Raw genomic sequence first — 23,008 nt, 5'->3', positions numbered from 1 at the left:
CGGAGCACAGGCTCCGGACGCGCAGGCCCAGCGGCCATGGCTCACGGGCCCAGCCGCTCCGCGGCACGTGGGATCCTCCCGGAGCGGGGCACGAGCCCGCGTCCCCTGCGTCGGCGGGCGGACTCTCAACCGCTGCGCCACCAGGGAAGCCCAGAGGGATCTTTTAAACAGGTAAATCAAGTCAGAGAATTCCCCTGCTTAAGACCCAACAACGCCTTCCCTTTGCAGCAATTCAACCTCCTTGCACCAGCTTTTAAGACCTTGTGTGATCTGGCTCCAGGTAGCTCTCTGGATTGAGGGCCCACAACTCTCCACCTTGCTCACTCCACTCTGCCACATCAGCTGCCTTTCTCTTCTCTCACATAACAAGCTCCATCTCAGGGCCTTTGCAGTTGCTCTGACCTCTTCCTCCTGGAAAATGCCTTTCCAAGGCTGGTGCTTTATCATGTGGGTTTGTTTTTAATTTTTGTTGGAGTGTAGTTGATTTACAATGTTGCATTAGTTTCAGGTGTACAGCAAAGTGAATCAGTTATACATATATTCACTCTTTTTAATATTCTTTTCCCATATAGGCCATTACAGAGTATTGAATAGAGTTCCCTGTGCTATGAAATAGGTCCTTATTAGTTATCTATTTTATATATAGTAGTGTGTGTATGTCAATCCCAATCTTCCAATTTATCGCTCCCCCACCTTACCTCCCGGTAGCCATAAGTTTGTTTTCTACATCTGTGACTCTATTTCTGTTTTGTAAATAAGTTCATTTGTATCATTTTTTTAGGTTCCACGTGTAAGCGATATCATATGGCATTTGTCTTTCTCTGTCTGACTTACTTCACTCAGTGTGACAGTCTCTAGGTCCGTCCTCATATGGGTTTTAGAGAAGCCTCCTCTGGCCTTTTACTGAATCCCCAGGTCCCTCTCCAGCCCCTCACTTTCTGGTTCGTTTGCTTCATAGCAATGATCACTTGAAATCATCTTTCTCTTTTGATTTTCTATTTATTTGTGCACGATTGATCTCTCTTAGCACAACGCGTGCTCCCTGAGAGCAGGGGCCACGTGTCTTATGAAGGTGCTTAACACAGAGTAATAACTATTGGCAACATCATCATTTCATCCTTGCCACAAGGCAAGGATGTGCCTCCTTCCCTTCCCAAGGCAAGGGAAGGGGGCAGCAGTATCCCCACTTTACAGATGAGGAGACTGAGGCTCCGAGAAGTTAATGAACAGTCTCAGTCTCTCAGTTAGTCAGTGGTCCAGCTGGGATTTTGACCCAAAATTGTTGGACTCCAAAGCCCACTGTTTTCTTTTTTTAATCACCCTGCCAGTGAAATTCTTGCTGTCTGGGGACAAGAAAACAAAATACAACCAGATCTATAATGAAAAGCAAATGGGACTTTTTTTTCGTTGTAATAACACCAAGTGTTCGTTCAAAGCCAGGTAAAGATTTTTTTTTTAATATACTGGGTGATTTTTATTGAACAGTTTCCTTGTAATAGGAACCAGCACCAGACTTTTCAATTTTCTCTCCCCCAGAGGAAATAAACCAGCCACCCCTCCCGCGCTGAGCCAGTGTAGAGTGAGAACATCTACACACCCCTCATTGGGACCCATGACTCCAGCTGCCCATGGCATCCCTCCTGGCTCTGTTAGGACATCAGGGCTTAGTGCTAATTCCTGGGCATGGTTGAAATGGGCCCAGCCTGGGAGTTTGAATCTAGCTCTGTCATTAGTCTGTTGCTGTGTGTCTTGGAGCAAGTTGCTCAACCTCTCTGTTAAAGACACCTACCAGGTCCACCTCAAAGATGATTCAGGGGCTCAAGTGGCCCAACTAGAAAAAAAAAAGTTGTAAGCATAAGGTCTTGCCTTTGTGTATTTTGTCACCACATTATTACACTAGGATTGGTGAAAAATGGTATTGAACAAAAGGATCCCAGTCCTGCCCTTCTGTAGGTTTTAGCCTAGGGCTCCCCCCTGGGTGGGTACCACAAAGCTCCGGGAAGGCTGTAACCATGCCTTCTTGCTCATCACTGTAGCCCCTGTGCTCAGCACAAAACTTGCCTTTTAGCTCAGGCTCAGTAAATAAACGTGTACAGGTGTGGTGTGGGTGAGGGCAAAAGAGAAGCAGCTGTGCTCTCCCTGGAGCTGCTGGGAAAAGCTTTTGAGCTGAGTCATCAAGAATGAGCCAGAATCAGACAGGCAGACACGGAGAGGAGGGGCTTACAATCTAGACCAGGGGTTGGCTACCTATAGCTCATAGGACATGTCCAGCCCACCATTTTTTTTTTTTTTGTACGGAGTTTTATTGGAACACGGCTATGTCCTTTCATTTGTTTACAGATTGTCTATGGCTGCTTTTACACTGTAACATCAGGGCTGGTTAGTTGCAACAGAGGCTGTATAGCCTGCAAATCCTAAAATATTTACTGTCAGAGAAAGTTCGCTGGGTCTTGATCAAGACAAAGGAATCAGTCCCAGAGACCTCTTGCTTGCTTGGAAACAGGATTGGGTACCTAACTTGTGGGTCCCGGGTGCAAAATGAAAATATGGGGCCCTTCCTTCGAAAATGATTACAAATTTCAAGATGGCAACAGCAAAGCATTAAACCAAGAGTGAGACCTTCTCAGCACAGGGCCCCGTATGACTGCATGGATGGCAGGCTGCAGAGCCAGCCCTGGGGTCAGTTAGAGGCCCCTCTCATGCTTTTTCTTGGAGAACTGCCCTGGGAGCAGAGTTATAGGGGGAAATCACGACCCAGGGCTCTATGTTGGGGCTCAGAGTCTCCAAGTCCCAAGCTTCTCAGGAGGACCCATCTCAGGCGGGACCTACTCCACAGGGCAAGGGGGTGGAGGACCAGCCTTCCTTTCTCAGCTCTCCTGCACCCCCATTTCACGGAGCCTGGTGGTGATGAAGAAGCAGAGATGGGCTCAGCTCTCTCTCCCCCATCAGCTGCATCTTGGTTATCAGACATGAGGCAGCTGTGGGAAGAAACATGACAGTTGAATGGGAGCCTCTCTGATGCCGCTGTTTCCCACACACTCATCTGAACTGTCTGGTGGGGGAGCAGTGGTGGGGTGGAGGGTGGGACCTTGCTTTATGCAGCTATGGGTCAACCAGACAAGCAACAGGGTTTAACGGAAATTTGCCGAGCTAGGTAGCCACTCAAGTTTGGCTCCCTGGATTCCTGGCCCACTGGACATCTTCTCCCACCCGCTAGACCCACTCTTACCTTCTCCATCCTTTGTGCCTGAAAGCTGACCTGTACTAGTAGCATCGATGGGTTTTCTTGTCGGCTGACTCCCAGTTGTATTTGGCTAATGGAAGGCACCTGCAGGAGATGGGGGTAGACAGGTGAAATTGAGAGGACAGTGTATTTATTCTCCAGCTCTTCCCTCCTGGTTCCCTGTGTCCCTCTACCTAAGTTCCTGTTGGGTGGCGTTTTCCTTCATCTGCCACTCTCTCAGGTGCAGGTAAAATTCCCACTCCTTTGCCCCTTTCCCTTTGCTCCTTAAAAACCTAGCAGCTCCCACTGGTCCCTGCCCCAGGTGCCACCACACATGCCTTGCTGGGATCCCTCAGCTCTGTTCACACCTTTGTAAATAAACCTGGTGTTGAACCCTCCTCATTTACCCTCTTTGCATGGACTATCTGTTTCCTGCTGGACCCCACCTGATACAGCCTCTTCCCCTGCACACCCAAATGTTGCTCCAATCGAATAGAGGCTCTCACGATGCAATGGAGGTGGCACTGGCATGTCCTGTGTGTGCAGGTGGGGGCTGAGATGGAATTCCTCCTTGACAAGAAGAGAAGCGTGCAGCTGCGGTTATTGCTGCATACAAAGCACACCGAAATGCAGCATCTTAAAACATCAGCTATTTTATTACATCACATGATTGTGTGGGTCTGGAATTCAAACAGGGCCAGGCTGGGTGATTCTGATGCTTTGAATGGCATCACCAGGGGTCACTGGGTCATGTTCAGTTTGGCGGCTGGTCTGGTCTGCAGGGGTCAAGGCAGCTTCACTCATGTGCAGGCAAGGCTGGGCTTTGGGGTCCCTTTCATTCTCCACGTGGTCTGTCCAGCACCATGGACAGAGACAGGGAGTGGCCGTCTCCAGCTTCCTAAGGCTTGGGCATGGAAACTGGTACGCCTTGTCACTTTTGCGTATCCCGATGGTCAAAACAGTCACAGAACATGCTCTGTTCAGAAGGAGAGAGCATAAACCCCTGTCTCTCATTGTGGGAGTGTCAAAGAATGTGGAGCCATCTTTAATCCTCTACACAATAATTATTCTTCCAACAACTGTCATCACCTTCTTCATTTGCTTAATGTTGGGCCCACAAGACCATTGTCTGAGGCCAAATTCACTCTGACGATTGTATTAATTTGATATACACTGAGGGTTTTATTTTTTAATTAAATGACTTCGGATCCACATAATTTATCCATCTCAACACTGGTTCCACCACTTCTCACTATCTGCCAGAGGCTCACACTCAGGCTTCTGCCTGGTTTCTGGGGCCTGTAACTCTGTGGTCCTAGATTAGCAAGCACAGGGGACAAGTTTAGTCTGATGGGCTCATGCACTGGGACACAGATACACACAGATAACCCAGGCTTTTCTATAACACAGCTCTCCCAGCCTTATTTCTAGGAGGGAATGCTGATTCCACAAACACTGAGACCTAATCTGTTAAGATTCCCAAGATGAAGCCATAATGGTGTCAGGAAAGAGCCCTGCACTGGGAGAACAGGAGCCTGTGTTCTTGTCACTGCACTGCCTATGTGACCTTGAGCAGATCACCAGCCTCCCTGGGTTGCTGCTTCTGCATCATTCGGGACAAGGAAAGAGCATGGTTTGGAGTCACGCTTAGTTTGAAGCCCAGCTCTGCCACTTGTCTTGGACAGGTCACTTCAACACTCTGGCCTCAGTTGCCTCTTCTGAAAACTGGGGTCGCAATGAGCATCCTACCAAACTATTGTGAGGATAAAACACGGTGACATGCAGATCGCTTGTTTCCTAGCAGGCACTCCTGACTTTCTGTGCCTCCTTGGAGCCTTCAGAGCCCAAGACCCCAGTCTGAGCTGGGATCACTCACCTCCATGTCTAGCACAGGTAGGTGCTAGACACATAGTAGGTGCTCAGAAAACACTTGTTGAAATGAACTGGCTGTTTGGCAAACAGAGCAGTAGCAAGAGAAATAAAAACACTCATCCATTAAAAAACCAGGTATAAAAATGTTCTTAGCAGCTATATACATAGCAGAGCCCAACCAGAAACTATCCAGGTGTCTATTAACAAGAGAACAGCTGAACAAACTGGTCTCATCTTCCAAGAGAATACTACTCAGCGATAAAAAGAAATGAGCTAAGGGCACACACAGCAGCAAGGGTGCATCCCAAAAAAGTTATGCTGGGAGAGAAGAGCCTTCACTAAAAACTACCAACTGTATGATTCCACTTATATGAAATTCTAAAACAGGCAAAAAATGGTGTGAGAAAAATCAGAAGAATAGATGCCTTTGAGGGCAAGGATTGACTGGGCAGGGCAGAGGATCTTTCTGGAGTGGTGGCGATGTCCTATATCATGAGAGAGGTTCGGATTACACAGGTAGATGCATTGGCCAAAACTCATTGAGTAGTGCACTTATGATTTGTGCATTTCATTTTATGTAAATTTTACCAAAAGAGAATTAGAAATAAGTGTAACTCTGATTAATGATCTGCATGCTGAAGCACGTAGGAGTAAAGTGTACTGGTGTCTGCAACTTACTTTGAAATGCACCAAGTAAATACAAGCGGATGGATGGATAGAGGGAGAGAACTATATGATAAAGCAAACACGGTCAAGCTCATGGCAGAAGGTAGGTAGTAGGAATATGGATGTTTGCTTTTAACGTTCTTTGCACTTTTCTCTATGTTTGAAAATGTTCATAGTTAAATGTTGGGGGAACAAAATATGATGCTGTTAAGACCAAGCTGGGGTAGTGGGGGGCGACAAGTGCAAGGTCACACAGTCTTTGACAAACATTAAGGCTGGTTTTCAGGAAAGTAGAAGTCAGTTGTGAAGACGCAGTAGAAAAAGGATTGTATTCCCCGAGCTGAATCTGGACTGTGGGCATGTAGGCAAATGCAATCACTCTGTGACTCTGTGTCTCCATCTGCAAAATGCAGGCGGCACTGCCCACAGGGGTGTTGCTGGAACTAAATGACAAGCCAGAAGCATTGAACAAACATGACTTCATAAGGAGCAGAAAGCAACTTGATTCTTTCCAGCAGGCTGACCCCACCTCCTCACTGGGATTTCAGCTTAAATATGAAATTTAAGCTCCAGAAACGGGCTTCTCCTGGCCGCCTAATCTGCTGTGGTCCCCACCTCCTCCATCCATCACTCTGTTTTCATTGTCTGTAGGACACTTGTCCTGATCTGATGTGTTTCTTCCATATTCCTTAATTTGGTTTATTATCTGTCTCCTCCCACTAGAATGAGGTCTCCAGGAGAAGAGGGTCTTTGGCTTGTTCATGACTTTATCCCCTGCACCTAAAACAGTCTCTGGCACATAGTAGAGACACAGTGAATCTTTGTTGAAGGAAGAAATAAATGAGCAGGGCTGGATAAGCTTAGTGTCACCCCTCAGATCGCAGAATTATGCTACTCGGAGTTTGCCTGTTGCTAACACCACCTGCACGAACTAGGAGGAAGTGAATTTAAAGATAGCCATCTCCGCCCCATTTAACAGATAAGAAAACTGAGGCTCAGAGAGAGAATGCAATTTTCCCAGCATCCACTGCCACTTAGTGGCTGAGCCAATAGGGGGCCCAGGCTCTTACTCTTTCTCTCCGGCAGGCTGCTGGGGCTGACCGGGGCAGCTGCAGACGGACAGACAGTCAGGCTCCACTGGGCCGGCTGCCCACATGCCGTGTGCTAATTACAGTGGGCAGGATGTGCCAGCCTAGCAGTGTTCGCTGGCGCACCCCGCCCCCTGGATAGCAGGTGGGCAGCCTGGCGCAGGCGGCTGATGGGTCATGTCCACTGGTCTGCCAGCGCCCAATCATGCTGACAGAAGGCTGGTCATCTGCAGCGCCTGCCGAGTGTGGAGGGCCTGCAGATTGGCACAGCGAGGTCCCTCCACACTACGGGCAGCCCCTCCTGACTGTGTCGGTCAGCCAGACTGGCACAAGCTGGGCATCTGTCCCCACGATGAGCCCTTGCTGGACGCAACCTGTCTGCACAGGTGTGCTCGCTGACAGGCAGCCCAGGGGGTGGCATGGGGACTGAGCGCTGAGCATGGCACTGCGGGACGCTGTTTGGGGTGTCACAGGCAGGGGATTGCACACAGACACACAGATGCTGGGATCAGACAAGACTCAGCCACGCCCCCACCCCCACCCACACCTGCCCAGCCAGCTTGGGGGATCCAAACATCAAGTCACAGCCCTGAAAAGGGGGCTGGAAAAGTGATCTCTTCTCTCGGTTCCAAAGGCCTCTTCCCAGGCCAGACCTGCTTGCTCCTAGCTGTGTTGTCCACACTGCAGATAAAGGGATCTTTTTGACCCTGGTGGGAGCTGTCACTCCCCTGCTTGAAGCCTTCCGTGGCTCCCCATCTCCCTCTGACAAAATAATATCAATAATAATCTCTACTACGTAATAGCTACCGTGCTAAGCATTTTAGAACTAATAAAGTTAGCACACAATTATTGAGCCTTTACTGTATTCCAGGCTCCTTTCTAAGCAATTTACGTGGAAGAACAAAAATCATCCTGCAGCCTATCACTTATGAGGTGGTATTACTGTTACCCCCATTTTATAGATGAGAAAACTGAGGCAGGGAGATGTGAAGTGACTTGCCCAAGATCTTGAATTAGATTTGAACCTAGCATTCTGACTATCACTACCAAACCCAGACCCATCACATGGGGTCCAGCTCCCATGGCCACACTCCGCATCCCAGCATCCCACAGAATCCATCTTGAAACTCCCCGTCACTTTTCACCCATGCCTGGCCTTTTCTCTTACTTTTGTCTGGCATCCTCTGTGTCTGGAGTGCCCTCCTGCGTCCTCTTGTCTGCCCTGCAAACTCCTCTCCCTCCTCCAAGGCACAGCTCAGTGTACCCTCTTCTGTGGGTACTGCCTGAGCTCTCCCTGGCAGAGCTCTCTATTTGTCTGCCCTGTGCCACTTCCATTCCACGCCGAGCAGCCCATGGCAGGCAAGCACGCGCTGCTGATGTTTCTTTCTGTGATCCCCCTTCCCTGCCCTTTCTAGGAGTTCCCTGATGGCCAGGACCTTGTCTGATGCACCCTCTGTCCACAGGCCTGGCCGCCAGGAGGTGCTGAATGAATGAACAAACACGTGAATGAATGAATGAATGAGAAGTGTAGTCACTTGGGTTCGAGGAATGAAGGCTGAGGGCAGGTATGTCAGGGAGACATAAGATGGTTGAAAAAGTTCCTCCTTCCTCCTCCATCCCTGCCCCACTGCTTCCAGAACACGGCAGGGGAGAGCTTTAGCCATACTGGGAAGAGCCCTGTCTTTGGGGTGACTACATGACCATGGGGCCCATCTCTAATGCTGGGGATCATTATCAGGAGGCATGGAAGAGACAGCAGGGATTGGGGTGTGACCACCCTGGCCCAAAGGCAGAGGATGGACAAGAACAGCCCCGGTGCCGCATCTGTACACCACTTGATGGTGAACCTTGGTTTCTGGGGTCCCAAGCATCAGTGGGATGTGGTGCAAAGAGGAGGTGCTTCGGAGCCAAGGACCTGGCTCCCAGCCCTGTCACCTCCTTCCTGCGTGGCCCTGGACCTGTCTCTCCCCTCACAGAAGGCCTTGGTTTGGCCTTCTATAATGTGCAGGTTCTGGACAGTCAAGGGTCCCTCCTGCGCTGAGTGGCCGGGCCTCTCAGGCGCCAAGGGTATGGCAGCGGGGAAAGCTGCGCAGAGGCCTTGGTTGGGGGAGGGTCCATGGGAGTTAGGGCAGTGTCTCCCCATTGTGGTCGCCAACCCCTGCATTCAACTGACTCCATGTGGCTTGTTAAAAATCCCAAATCCGGACTCCACCCAAGACTCACTGCATTTGAACCTCTGGGATGGGCTTCCAGGCAAATTGACATTTTCAAACTCTACTCCCACCTGGCTAGGTGATTCTGCTGTGCACAGAAGTTTCAGTGTCTAGCATCTATCCAGGTCCTTCCAGTCTCCCCTGCTTCTTGCCTGCCAGCCCCTGCAGCGTGGGTTTTGGGGGGTACACAGGAGATGGCGAGGGAGGTGTCAGAGCATCCTGTGTCTGGCGGAGTTTGGGGGCTCAGGTGGTTGGGCCCTGACTGTGGTTTTGCATCTGACTGGTGGGAGCCTGCCCCGGCGGTCGACATGGCAAGAGGACAGCGTTGGCGTGATGGTGTCTCCCAGCCTGGCGTTTCTCAGACACATGCCCCCCACACACCCACCCCAGCTGATGTCCCCTATCCCCCGGCCCAGAGCAGGGAACAGGGTGTGTAAACTGGGCTTACTCCGTGGGTACAGGCATCATTCACGCACACACATGTGCACACACACCATGAATCCACAACTGACACACAACCTTGATTGTGCACACACACAATCTTTCTTATACACCCACAAACCCTCATGTTCTTCCCCACACATCTAGAACTACACTAAATATTCTCACCATTACTTTGCTTTACACACACGCACATATACTTCCTTATATGCAGCCTGGAAGCCTAGAGGCATGTAGATTTGTCCACTCGCCCCTGCTGACAGATGTCCATCCCCACACCCCCCGAACACAGGCTTTCTTTTTTTTTTTTTTTTTTTTTTTTTTTTGGGATCCTCCCGGACCGGGGCACGAACCCGTGTCCCCCGCATCGGCAGGCAGGCGGACTCCCAACCACTGCGCCACCAGGGAAGCCCCAGCACAGGCTTTCTTATTTGCAGGGATGCTCATCCACATGAGCTGGCCGCCGGCAGCCCCTGGGACCCCCTTGTGCTCCCTCCCGTTGCACACGCACCGTCTCACACTTGCATAGGCTCTGCCCATGTGTGTGCCCACAAAGCCAGACGCCGCGCCTCTGCCTGCCGTTCTTACCAGCCCCCGGCCCCCCGGGCCGCCCCACACCTCATCCCTGAGTTGCTGTCTGCCTTTGCACGGTAACCAGATGAGACAAGCAATTTATGACACCAGCTGTCTCTGTTAAAAACCGGATCTCCCGCACACACACAAACGAGGGGAAGCCAATTACCCCCAGCCCAGCCCTGCCAGAAGCCAGGACTCACAAGGGAGGTGGAGTGGGGGTGGAATCTGGCCACCCAGAGTGGTGAGTGGCACCTGACTTGAGGATTCCCACCCCTCCCTGCTATCCCGGGGAATCCGGGATCCTCCTCCCCCAGGCTCCAGGGGAGCCTGCCCTCTCCTCTCTGTGGCTGCTCCCCTGGCCCAGCTCCCAGGCCCAGGAGATGCAGGAGCAGACTCAGGGTGGAGAACAGGTGGGCAGGGATTCTAGAGGTAGAGTGTGGTCCAGGGTCACCATGGCAACAAGGAAGGCAGGAACGCTGTGCCCCTCCTGCTACACAGTAAGCCAGGGGGAGGCTGCATCGCTGTCCCCTCTTCCTCTCCATTTTTATTCTCCTTGCTCCTCTCTGAGCAGGTGCCCTGCACCCTGCCCTGGTTTCCCTCTGCCTAGAACACCTGCTCCCCCTTCCTTGCCCCAACCCAATACTACATCAACTCTACTGCCTGGGCCACTTCCACTCTGGACCTCGGAATCAGACCCAGGTTCAAATCTTCACTCCTCCACTGAGACTGGGCAGCCTGGGTGAGCGGCAGCCCTTCAGTGGCTTCAGTTTTTGCATCTATAGAAGACATGTTCATTTCTGTACAAACATTGACCGAGAGCCCCCTCTGCAGCCAGCTGTCCTAGGAGTGGGGGATACAACTTTGAACATAACAAAGTCGCAGCCCTCCTGGGCTTCAGATTCTGCTGGAGGAGTTGGAAGACACCCATCTCAGACATTTAAGTGAGATGATTATGTTTCTTCACCGTCTCATCTGCTGTGTCCATGGCTGTCCTCCCGGAATCGAACACAGCTCATGAAAGGAACTCAGTCAGTAAGCGAATGCTTGAATGCACAAATGGCTTGAGCCTTATGCTGAGGCCGACTTGATCTAAGCCTTTCTCTAACACTAGTTGATCTTTGCACTGGGCCTCGGAGGGAGCTTTCTCAGCGTAATTTCTGAGTGGTTGGATGGAGACACATCTAAGTAGACTTTAGAACATTCCTTCCTTTGCTGACTTATTGATTCACTACGCAAACGTACATTATAAGGACAGACTATGTGCCAATCCCATGCTAGGCACTCGGGGTTGAGGGAGGTGGGGAAGAGACTTCTAGGTGACGATTGCATGGCAGAAGTTTTTAGATATGCTTATCACATTTTACCAGAAGCTTTCACATATATTTGGGTTTTTTAAAAGTATTGCTAACAACTCTGGGGCATAGGTCCGATAAACACTTTACAGATGAGGAAACCGAGACTCCAAGACTATCGGTGACTTGCGTGAGAACACAGAGCCAGGAAGTGACAGCCCCCAAGGAGGAACTGAGCCTCTTCACAATTGGCCCAGCATTCTAGCCACCATTCGTCACTTTCAGTGTCGCTTTCCCTGCATCTACAACTCTATAAGGCAGCCACGGCTCTTGCCCATTTTTAAAAATTAATTAATTAATTAATTAATTTATGGCTGCGTTGGGTCTTTGTTGCTGGGCGCGGGCTTTCTCTAGTTGTGGCGAGCAGGCTTCGTTGCGGTGCGCAGGCTTCTCATTGCGGTGGCTTCTGTTGTTGTGGAGCGTGGGCTCTAGGCACAGGGGCTCAGTAGTTGTGGCACGCGGGCGCAGTAGTTGTGGCGCACGGGCTTAGTTGCTCCGCGGCATGTGGGATCTTCCCGGACCAGGGCTCCAACCCATGTCCCCTGCATTGGCAGGCGGATTCCTAACCACTGCGCCACCAGGGAAGCCCGCTCTTGCCCATTTTAATAGCCTGGGAGCCGCCTGGAACCTGCCGGTGCTGGGATTTGAACCTGGGCTGGCCTGACTCTGGAGCCCAGGCGTCATCACTCCTCCATGTCTAATCAGTTCATTAAAAACCCTCCTTGCAAACTCTCCCTCTCACTGCCCAGCCACAGAAACCTCAGCTGTTCCATTTCCAGGAAAGCAAATTCCTTCGCGGCTGGAGAGGAGTTGGGATGATGTAGGCAGGTAATTTAAACAGCTCCAGCAAAATACACCAGCAGTTTTCACTCTCTGCCACTATTACACTTTCCAGCTGCGGCGGGATTGGCCCATAAGTGGAATATCAAGTTTATTACAGCTATTTCCAACCTGTAATTGGTTTTGTGGAACACAAAGAGAAGGAGGTTGGGGGGTGGGGGAGCTGATTTTTCCACCCTTCTTTTTTTTCTCTTCCGGATGAGGGCACCCAGAGACATTGGGAAGAGGCTAGAGTTGGAGACTTATTTGTTTTTCAAATGGAAAACTCCGGTCGGTCGGCCCTGCAGGCCCCCACGCAGCTGGCTGGACTCAGTCCGTTTGCCACGCTTTGGTGGCTCCACTTGAAAATCAACCCAGCCTGGCTGAAGCCAGATCTGCTGGCTGGGGACAGCCGGTGCCCTGGGACACGGTCCGGCAGGCTTGGGACCCGTGGGCAGCTGTTGAGCCTTGGCTGGGCAAACAGAGTGTGAATAGGTGTGGCCTCTAGGGCCAGCTGTTCTAGAATCAGAACATTTGGGCATTCGGGGTAGAAATGGCCCTCAGAGGTCACCCTGCCCCACGTCTCTTCATTGAGCATTTAGGGCAACTGAGGCCTGGAGAAGCGAGACGTGCAGAGAGATTTAGAACCCAGGTCTCCATCCAGTGTAGCTGATCAGTTGGGGAATGGATACCGACCAGGGTTCTTGACCTTCCCAATAAATAGAAATTGACTAGAAGCCAGACAAGAAATGCAGGCAAGGCTTTATTGGGGCCCCGAGAACAAGTAACAGGTTTCCCTGCTGGCTCGCGGAGCAGGGGGGCAAGCTGGTTCCTCAGATGGGGTGAGGGTAGGGGTGTGTCCAGATAGGTGGCTTAGGTGTTCTACCCCAGTCCCTTTGTGGTGTTTTGTGTGCAGGGGGCACGCACAGTACACTGCTTTTGCTCCGACACCCAGTTGTTGCTCCCGGCTCTTCAGAAGTGGTAGATGGGTGTTTTTGGGTCTTTTTGTATCTTTTGGTCCAGAATTTGCCCCAACTGTGCGTGCATTCAGTTATTTTTAGTTCCATATAGTTTCTTTGTATTTGTTGCTTGAGGAGAAATTTGTCTAGGTACAAGCACTGCAGCAAAGGGTCCCAGGTCCCAGCCTGTCTCAGAATGGTCTCTGAAAAAAAATACCTCAGGTCCATCCTGGTTCCTTCTGGAGCATCACTGCATGGACGGTCCTTCCACCTTCCCCGCTGGGCCTGGTCCTATTGGGAAGCCCCATCAAATTGGGGCGTGGGCACAGCTGGCTGTTCTGGGGGCGGGTCTGTGTTGTAGAGCAGCAGGAATGGCTTCTCTTGTTCCTTATGGTGACCCCAGTGCCTGGAATGTGGTAAGGATTCAACTCACTCTAACAAATATTTACTGAGTAAGAACCAGGTGCCCAGCTCTGGGGGCGGAGCATGAACAGGGCAGATAAAGACCTGCCCTCACAGAGCTTATGTTCTAGAAGTAGCTCGCATTCAAGCCCTGTATATTGATTCACTAAAAATCTGTTGAATGAATGAATGAGTGAGTGAACACACAAGCACATCTCCCTCTGGGGAAGGGAAACCCGCACATCTTTGGCTCTCCAGCAGCACCTTGACTGCCTCCGCTAGCTTTGTCATTCTCTGTCTGCCCTGCTCTCCTGGTCCCAACCCACTATGGGCACCGGGGAACTGTCTTGGAGCCCCCGAGACTAGCCTGCCACCATGTCCTTGTTTTGAGCCTCCTCGAGCTCCCTCTTTGGGCTGATATAATAATATAATAATTCAGCAAGTTCCTGGGCCTCTGCTTTCCCCACACACAACCCCCAGCCCTCCAGCTCTCAGTTGCCCACGCTGGCTTCTGGCTCCTCCCACCCACCTGCCACTTCTTTCATTTACTGATTTTTTGCATCCTCTGACTTTTCAGCAAGAGATACTCTGCTCTCCAGCTCTGAAGAGTGAGAAGGGACACAGAAAAAGAGGTGGTTCAGAGAAGTGTTAGCATTCATAAAAATAGCTGTCTCCACTGAGCATTGACCACACACTGGGCGATCTTTCCAAGCCTTGTCTCATTTAATCCTCCCAAGAAGATATGTTGAGTTGTCCCCATTTTACAGATGAGGAAACTGAGGCTTAGAAAGGTGAAATAGCTTGCTCAAAAGCACAAAGTAGTAACCAAAAATCAAGAATTCGACTGGGGTATGGGAAATCAGTATTGCTTCTTGCTCAAAAGCCTCCCATAGGCAGGGAGAAGCAGCCTGAGACTAGATACCCCCTGAAAAGGGCCCACCTCCTCCAGGAAGACTCCTGTGATCACCCCTCCCTCCAAAGGAATTCTTGGCTCCTCCATGAGCCTCAGATGACACCTGTTGCTACAGCCATGATCTCCCAGACTTTGGCCTCTCACTTAACTGTGAGTGGTGTTATCTCCCCCACCAGACTGTGAATAAGCTCGTGATGGGCTGCAACGGTGTCTGAAATTCATTTCTTTTTCTCCCATGGGGACTAGAACTGTCCCTGCGTGTCTTAGGCCTGGCGACATGTTTCTGGAACTAAAGGGAAGGTGTCTTGCAGCAGCTTCTCAGGCTTACACCATGCCCTCTGCCCACAGCCTGTGGCTACCCCCACCCCCTCCCAGCCTCTGTCTTGAGGGGTTCATACCTCCAAGAACTACAGAATAACCTCCTTGCAAACAGCCACTTGCCCACTGGCCTGGGGCCTGAGAGTGAATTTGGAGTCTGTTACTTTCCTTTACCTTCCCTGAGGCTGAGGGAGGTCTGGGAGCCAGCTGCAGGGAGCTGGGACAGTGGATGCCTTGACTGCAAGGAGATCACTGCTTGTCTCGGGCTGCCCGAGGCCAGTTTAACCACAGCAGCCAGATGCGGGCCCCGGAGAAAAAGATGTAAATAAAACCAAAGTAAAACTAGGTGCGTCCTTGGAACTCCCCTGTCCCTGGGCCTGAAACAGGGATTTACGATTCAGATAATTCTTCAGTGCTTTATCTGGGGTGTGTGGGTATGTGTGAGTACGTGTGGGGTGTGGGTGTATTTTCCCACTAATAAAAACCACAGTCCCAGAGAATAAATTTGAGGAGACGGTTTTACTGACAGATTTTTTTTTCCTCCTTTGTATAAAAAAAAAAAATGGAGTGAAATTTGAAATTGGGACGATAAGGGCTGCCGCATTTTAGGAGGAGATAAAAAAGCAGTTCCTGAAGGGAGGCGAGGCTGCAAGTCAAACAGGCAGGATGCCTTCCACTTTTACTTTAGGAGAAAATTACTCAAACCTCCGCTGGGCTTCTGGCATCCTCTGCCTCCTAATGAGGCAGCCGCTGAGTGTAGAGAGAGAGGGCCGGAGAGGCACTTAGTTCATCCTCAGCCCTTTTCAGCCTAGTGGGTGGGATGTGAACCCTGGTCTGGGAGCCAGAGCTCTGCCAAGAGCCCATTGTGGGACCTCGGATGAATCACTTTGCCTCTCCAAGCCTCAGTTTCTTCATCTGCAAAATGGGAGATTATTGTCTGTTCTGCTCTATACAAAGAGATGTGCTTCAAGCAGATTTCTCAACCTTGGTATTGTTGACATTTGGGGCCAGATAATTCTTTGGGGGCTTGTCCTGTGCGTCGTAGGATGGTTATAGCATCCCTGGCCTTTACCTGGTAGATACGAGGACCACGTCTTGCCCCTGAGTTGTGACAACCCAAACTGGCTCCCGACATTGTCAGGTGTCCCCAGGAGGAGGAGGGGGCAAAATTGTCCCCCAGTTCAGGGGCCTGGTTTAAAGGTACTTTGCTCCTCTTCCTCACCCTTCCTCCATGCTCATCATCCCCTGTTTGGGAAGCTTGTGAGAGGACCAGAGGATGAGATATCTTGCCTTCTGACTGCACCCACGCACAGTCAGAAAAGTGCAAAGCCCTCAGAGAGGGAACAAGTGAAGTGTATGAGCGGTGGATGAGCCTGCTGGAGACACAGAGGTGTGAGCTCAGCGAGGAGACACTGTGTAGTGGGAAGTCCCACCACTGATCCCTCTCGGGTCCTGGAGCTGGTGAATGTGTTATCATCACCCTAGCCCTCGCCAGCCGGGGCTCCCTGGGGACCCCGGTACTAATAGAGGTCTCCGACTCTTATGAGCTTGTGGTTTGGGGAGGGTGAGCCATACTCTTGTAGCTCGTGGCTGGCACACAGCTGGCACTCAATAAATGCTGGCTGGATTGCACTGAATCTGTGTTCCCTAAACCAGCAGCACTACCACCTTGGCTAGACAGATGTGGTCCAAGTCAGCTGGGGTCCAGATGTGCCCAAAGGAGGCCAGCTGCCCCGGGGCCAGTCTTCCCAAGAAGGTGGCAGACCCAGCTCCAGGGCCGCCTTTGCTGGGCTGGGGAAGCACCTTTCGGCATCTCCCCCCTCCCCCAAGCCCCTTGGAGAAACCCCATCCCAGCATCTCCCCCCTCCCCCAAGCCCCTTGGAGAAAACCCACCCCCAGCCCCCTCTCCTGCCTCCAGCACACAGCCACAGGGAGTTAATTCCACTTTTCCAGGAAGTGGAGGCCTCCCTGTTGCAGGCTGTTAGCGAGGAGCCCCACTGAGCGGCAAGAGGCTGCAACTCTATAATAGAGTTGCTGAGACAAGCGGAAAACTGCAGCCGAGTAAACAGATAAATAATTGAAACAGTGACAACACATACCTTGCTGCTTTGTGGAGTAACACTTTCATTAGCGGGAGGGGATGGGGATGGTGATGCGGACCAGCGGCAGGTGGGATTAGGGCACACTTCAGTCCGGCTTTTAATCAGCTGTGAACAGCTGGGCACCTGAGCAGCCTTTGTCTTCCAGCATGGGCTTTATTATCACCTCCTGAGAGCCCCTGCCTTCTCGGGGCCTCCTTCGTATTCCTATGTGAAATGGGGACTTCCTGACACCCCTCCTGGCCTGTCCCAAGGGCAGCCAGAGGCAGGCAAGTCCCCCACACTGTCCTCTTCTCTCCGTCGCTGGTGTCAGTAGACTGGGTTCTCCCTAGCCTCCCCAGGTTCCCCTGTCTCCAGACAAGTCCCTTCAATCTCTTCTAAGGCCAGAGGGAGCTTGTAAATAGAATCTGAAACTCTGCACCTCCTTAGCCTTCGGGGGAGTTGAGTTCCTTTGCCCACCAGGCCCTCCCTAATGTGGCCCCCATTTCACTCCTCAGAGTCTGCTCTCTTCACTTCCTCTCTGCCCCAGGCGCTCTGAACACAGTCTCCTTTCACTGAGCACAGATGCTTCTTTCCCACCCCAGGGCCTTTGCTCCTGCTGTCCCTTCTGCCTAGAAAGCACTCCCTCCATTTACCAGGCTGGTTCCTACTCTTCCTTCAGAAGACAACTTACGTACTGCTTCCTCCAGGAAGCCCTCCATGATTACCCTATCCCTAGGATGGGACCTGCCCCTCCTCTGGGCTCCCTAGCTATTCTGATCCTCTCCCTTGAAGAATTTATCAGAAACTATTGCAATTTAGCTTCTTTGAATCCGTATGAGATCTTGGTACAGGTGACTGCCCTTGGCCCCAGTTCTTCTCTCTTTCTATCCAGCCTGCTCCCCCGTTCCCTCTCTCCTTGGGCGGGGATGGCATTGGCACTCTGGCTGACTCTGCAAAACACATTCACACTCTCTGGCCCTGTCTGCGGCTCCCCAAAGTTTGTTTGTCATTTTTGCAAGGCCAACAAGTGGGATGCAGAAGTGGGACCACCTGGTGCATCAGAAAGGGCCAGAAGAAGAGGCAGGCCTACTCCTTCTTAGCTGTAGGACCTCAGGAAGGCACTTGACTTCAGAGCCTCAGCCTGCACATCAGTAATGTGGGGATGACCTGGGAGGATAATAGTGATGGTTGTGACATCTCCCCCAAGAGGCTTCTCCTGGGGCTGCCTGCATCTCCCCAGCATCCCAGGAGCCCACTCATCGCCTGGAGGAAAGGGTTGGCAGGGCTGGCTGAGCACTCACCTATGACCCCTCTGTGCTCTGTTGCAGGTGACGGATGGCGGCACCATCAAGCAGAAGATCTTTACTTTCGACGCCATGTTCTCCACCAACTTCTCCCACATGGAGAACTACCGCAAGCGAGAGGACCTGGTGTACCAGTCCACCGTGAGGTGAGGGCTGGGCGGTGTCCGGGGGGCCCTTCTCCAGCCCTTTCATGTCTATCCCACACGCAATGCTCTTGGAGTTGGGGGCGGGTCTCAGGATCACCCTCCATGGGCTTGGAAGGCAGAGCTGGGGCTCTGCTGCAGAAGGGGGACCCATTCCCCAGGGGAATCATCCCCTGGAGGGAAGAAGCAGGAAGGGGTCAAGTTGCAGCTCTGCCACATGGAGCAGACCCTTTATGTCAGCCTCTCCAGACGGCTCCTCCAACAGTCCTGCAAAGTGGGTTTTCCAAACCCCTTTCCAGTTGAGGACACTGAGGTCCAGAGAGGGTGAGCAATATGCCGAAAGTCACACAGCCAGAAATGCCAGAGGTGGGATGTAAACCAGCTCTATCTGATTCAGAAGCCTGTGGAATATGTCCTATTGTTCCCCACGGGCTCTAAACCTGGGAAGGAAAACAGACCCTAAACAACCGGACCCTAGGTTCAAAGCAGCAACAGGATGGCGAAGGAAGAGCCCTTGGGGATGGAGATACTTAATATTTCTACCCCTACCCCTTTCCTAGAAGACTTTAAGGTAGCGGATCCCATTCTAGGCCCTGCTGTGTTCTAGGCGTGTGGGCGCCCACGGCCCCACTCCCCTCCCACCCACTGCCTAAAAGGCCCCAATCCTATTTTATTGCTCTGACCCTTTACACTTGATGGGTGCTGTTCCCTTTGGTCACCTGGTAAACTCCTCATCAGCCTTCAGAACCCAATCGAGCAGGTCCTCCTGTGGGACACCTTCTTTAGGCAGCCCGCCATCCCAGCAGAACTGACCTCCCCCAAAGCCAATGAGATCTTGCGGTTCTCTGCGGCTCCTCCAGAACACACACACACACACACACACACACACACACACACACACACACACACACGTGTGCATGCTTTTTCACACTACACAGACAAATGCTTTGCCTGGTGGCCAGGCAGAAAGTGGCAGTCTGCTCCAAAGCTAGAGGACAACCTGGCTACACCAGGCACGCAGGGAGACGCTGCAGGAGACAAGCTGGCTCACGCTGTGCTTCGTGGGGTGCCTGCCGCGTCCCCGCTTATGCCTTACCCCTGACCCGCCAGGAGGATAAGGCCCCACTCTCCACACACAGGTTGGTCCTTCTCTCTGTGACCATGAACATCAGGACAGAATGGGTGCTCCCCCTTCACCTTGCATCCTCAGCTCTCAGCACGAGGCCTGACACACAGTAGGTGCACAATAAACTTTGCAAATTGAGTGGGTGACCCTGGGCACCCTCCTTGGCCCTCTGGGTGTCAGTTTCCCTGCGGATAAGAGTAGAAAATGGGACAAGAAGGTTGCAAAGGGTAAATCCAGCCCTGCGTAGGGAATCTGGCTGGCAGTCCTTCCATGCCCACTTTGGTAAGAACGGAAGGTGGGTGTGCTCCCCTGGAGGACCTTTCTGGGTGCTCCTCTCTCTGGGCTTTGTGTTAGGAGCTCAGACCCAGCGTTTGTTGGGGGAATCTAGTGAGAATGTGGACGTGAAGGGGCTCCGAAGAGGTGTACAAATGGCCACACAGGTAGCTTCATCCATCTATTTATGATTTCTCCTACACCCGCTTCCAAAAATTATTTGGCGTGCCTTAAAGCACACCTAAGACCCACCAGTTACCATCAAAATGAAAAAAAAGGTAAAAACTCATTTTGGAGAAGAAAATAGCTATCCTGGGAGCCACAGATGATTTTGCACAAGTGGACATTTAGATCACCTCCGGCTTCCCAGAAACCCATCTCCGCCTGCCACACCTCTGCCTGGTTACCAAGGTCTCTGGGAAGCAACAGCTCCCCACACACCATCATTTTCAGTCCCCCACCTGCGGCTGCAGGTATGGTCTCCAGGGTGTTTCCTTGGCTCTGACCCCCACCATCTCATGTATCCAGAGCACAGCCCTGGTACGCAAAGACCTGGTTCAAAGCCCAGCCCAGCTACTTCCTGCTGAGTTACCTTGGACCATAAGGACCTTGACCTCTCTCTGCCTTGGTGTCCTCACCTGTAAAGCAGGCTTAATATGATTGGCTTAAACAATCTTTGTGGGGTTTGATGAGACTTATGTCTGATGGCTTGAGTTCTAATCCTGGCTCTCTACCCCCTTGCTTCAGTGTAATCTTGGGCTGGTAACTCTGTGCCTGAGTTTCCCAGTCTCTAAAAGGGAATGACAACAGGAAGAAGCTCACTGCAACCTCGTGAATTGAGTTAATACTTTGCGTAAAGTGCAGCCATAGTTGCTGGGTGGTGCCTGCATGCTGTTATTGCCTAGAAAAGCCCTCCTTTCCTCATCATAAAAAAAAAAAAAAAAAAAAAAAATGCCCTCACCTTTTCCCAAATCTCATAAAACCCTCCCTGTGCACTCTTTCTCTTGATCCTCCCTGACAACACCTGGAATGCAGGCAGGTATTATTATTATTATTATTATTATTTTCTGTAGTCCTGATTTTACAGATGGGGTCAAAGTTCAGCAAGGTCAAGGGACTTGCCCAAGGGTCCCCTGCTATAACAACATCAATTTGGTTGGACCTCATCTCACCTCTCCACCACACCGCCTTTCTCATTTTACAGCTGAGGAAACCGAGGCTCAGAGAGGGTAAGAGACTAGTCCAAGGTCACACAGCAGCTCAATTGCGGCCAGTGCTCTTTTCTTCCCCAGACTTCTTCTGGAACCTTGGTTACAATGTGGGGGGGGGGTTTCCCAGGCATAGAGCAGCAGGGCAGGGGGGCCTCAAGGATGCCGCAGAAGAAGGGAAGGAAGGAGCAGACCCTCTTGGAGGGTCTGATCCAATCACAGAGAGTTGCAGCGGCAGGAGCAGCTGTGCTGGCTGGCTGAGGCTGCTTCTCAGGCTGCAGGGCTTCGTTAGGGCTGGTGAGGGGTGCGGGACTCCACATTTACATATAAATGAAGATGTTTACAAATTAATGCATCTCATCTAGAGAGAGTCCCAGCTCCGCAGCTGTCTGGGCCGCTTCCTCTTCAGCTGGGGAAAGTGGGAAGAGAATGAGACTGAGAAGATTACCAAGAGTTGGCAGAGAGCAATTTTCTGGGCAGCCAGGGGAGCCCTAGGGAATCCCAGAGCTTTTCCTCCCACCGGTGGGGTTCCCGGAGGGATGGGAGTCAGGTGGGGTGACAGGGCTTCTGTCCCCAGGTTGGGGGGTGCAGGTGTGGGGCCCCAGTTCATGACCTCTTGGGCAGGTCACTGCCCCTCCGCACACCCCAAAGAGTCCATCGATCAAATGCCTTTCTAGTTCTGAGCCTCAGAGCCCAGAACTCCCAGTTTGGAATTGACAATAATTTATTCCTTCAAAGGATATTTAACTGAGCACCTACTAGGAGCCTGGTATGATGCAGGTGCCGGGGATCCAGTGGGGAACAAGAAAGACAGGGCTTTACACTCTCGTGGAGGAGACGGAGAGGAAACAAGGGAAGCAAGGCGTCAATAAATTTATCATGACACATTCCACAAAGATGTGAGTCCGATGGTGATCACGTAACAAGGGGCGAGCCGCTTGCAGTGCCAGGAGGACTAAGGTGATGGGGTGGCAGGCAGAGCCTCCCAGGAAGGTGGCCCTGGGCTGAGACCTGTGGGCTGGGAAGGAGCCATCCATGGCGGGGACAAGGCAGGTGTGGCAGACGTCGGAGCCCAAGTGCCAGGGAGTTGAAGTCTGGGAGCAGCCTCGGCCAATGACTGATGGGAGGTGTTAGATGAAACCCCAGTCCCCTCGTCCCTCCAGTGGGGCAACTCAGATGTGTCTTCTCCACTGTCCCCGAGTTCTCCAGCGGGACTGAATAACCTCCAGGATGCACCTGTGTTGACTTCCTTCCCGCTCAATCCCCACTCCCTTTCCAGCTGCCTGGGATACCCTCCTAAATAAGCCAGCGGCTCCCAACTGATTCCTTGTCTCAGGTTCTGTTTCTCAGGGGCCCCTAAGTGGGGACATAGGATATTAGTAACAGTCCCACCTGCGGGCATCCTGCGCATGTGCCATCCTCTACCCCTGCCCTCTCAGGCCCTGCCTCGGGCCTCGTTCACCTGTTCCATCAGTCTGGGCACAAGTGGACCAGATGGATGGACCCCCCCTCACTGAGGGGAGGATTGTGTGGGCAAAACTCATTAATCCCTGCAGAATGTGGCCATCCCCAGATGGCAGCTGTGACCTCCTTGGAGGTCAGGGTGAATCACAGCGAGCCTTCACCAGCCCCTGCTCCCCCAACCACACGTTGTGCCTTCTGTTTCCCGAAGTCCTCTGCAGTCCATGTCCCATCCCATCAGCCCAGGGTGTCCCTAGGAACACCAAGCAGGCTTCACTGGCCCTCATTTGGCGGTGAGGGAAATCTAGACTCAAGGGTTCAAGAGTGCGCCCCTCCCACGCCTTGCCCACCTCTCTTTGCCAAGACCCTGCTCATCCTTTCAGGTTCAGCTTAAATGTTGCTTCCTCCAGGGAGCCCATCCTGACTGCCCAGACTGGGCCAGGCACCCCAGTGCCCTTCCCCTCCCACACTCACTGCCCAGACACCGGGTATTCAAAGTGCCTCCTGCACTCGGCCGGAAGCCCCACGAGGATGGGGATTGGGGGTGATGTCTTCACTGCCATCTCCCCA

General features: G+C 52.0%; 1 protein-coding gene across 1 annotated transcript in view; it reads left to right on the top strand.

Annotated features, from left to right (window-relative positions):
* IGSF21 (immunoglobin superfamily member 21) overlaps nucleotides 1-23,008 on the top strand; it is a 248,486-nt gene that overhangs the window by 145,364 nt on the left and 80,114 nt on the right. Inside the window, exon 3 of the mRNA XM_024125725.1 lies at nucleotides 18,252-18,373. Within this exon, the coding sequence (XP_023981493.1) occupies nucleotides 18,252-18,373 (122 nt within the window). The remainder of the gene's footprint in view (nucleotides 1-18,251; nucleotides 18,374-23,008) is intronic.

Source organism: Physeter macrocephalus, chromosome 3 (assembly GCF_002837175.3).
Source record: "Physeter macrocephalus isolate SW-GA chromosome 3, ASM283717v5, whole genome shotgun sequence".
Classification (NCBI taxonomy): Eukaryota; Metazoa; Chordata; class Mammalia; order Artiodactyla; family Physeteridae; genus Physeter; species Physeter macrocephalus.
This window is presented reverse-complemented; position numbering and strand designations above follow the sequence as displayed.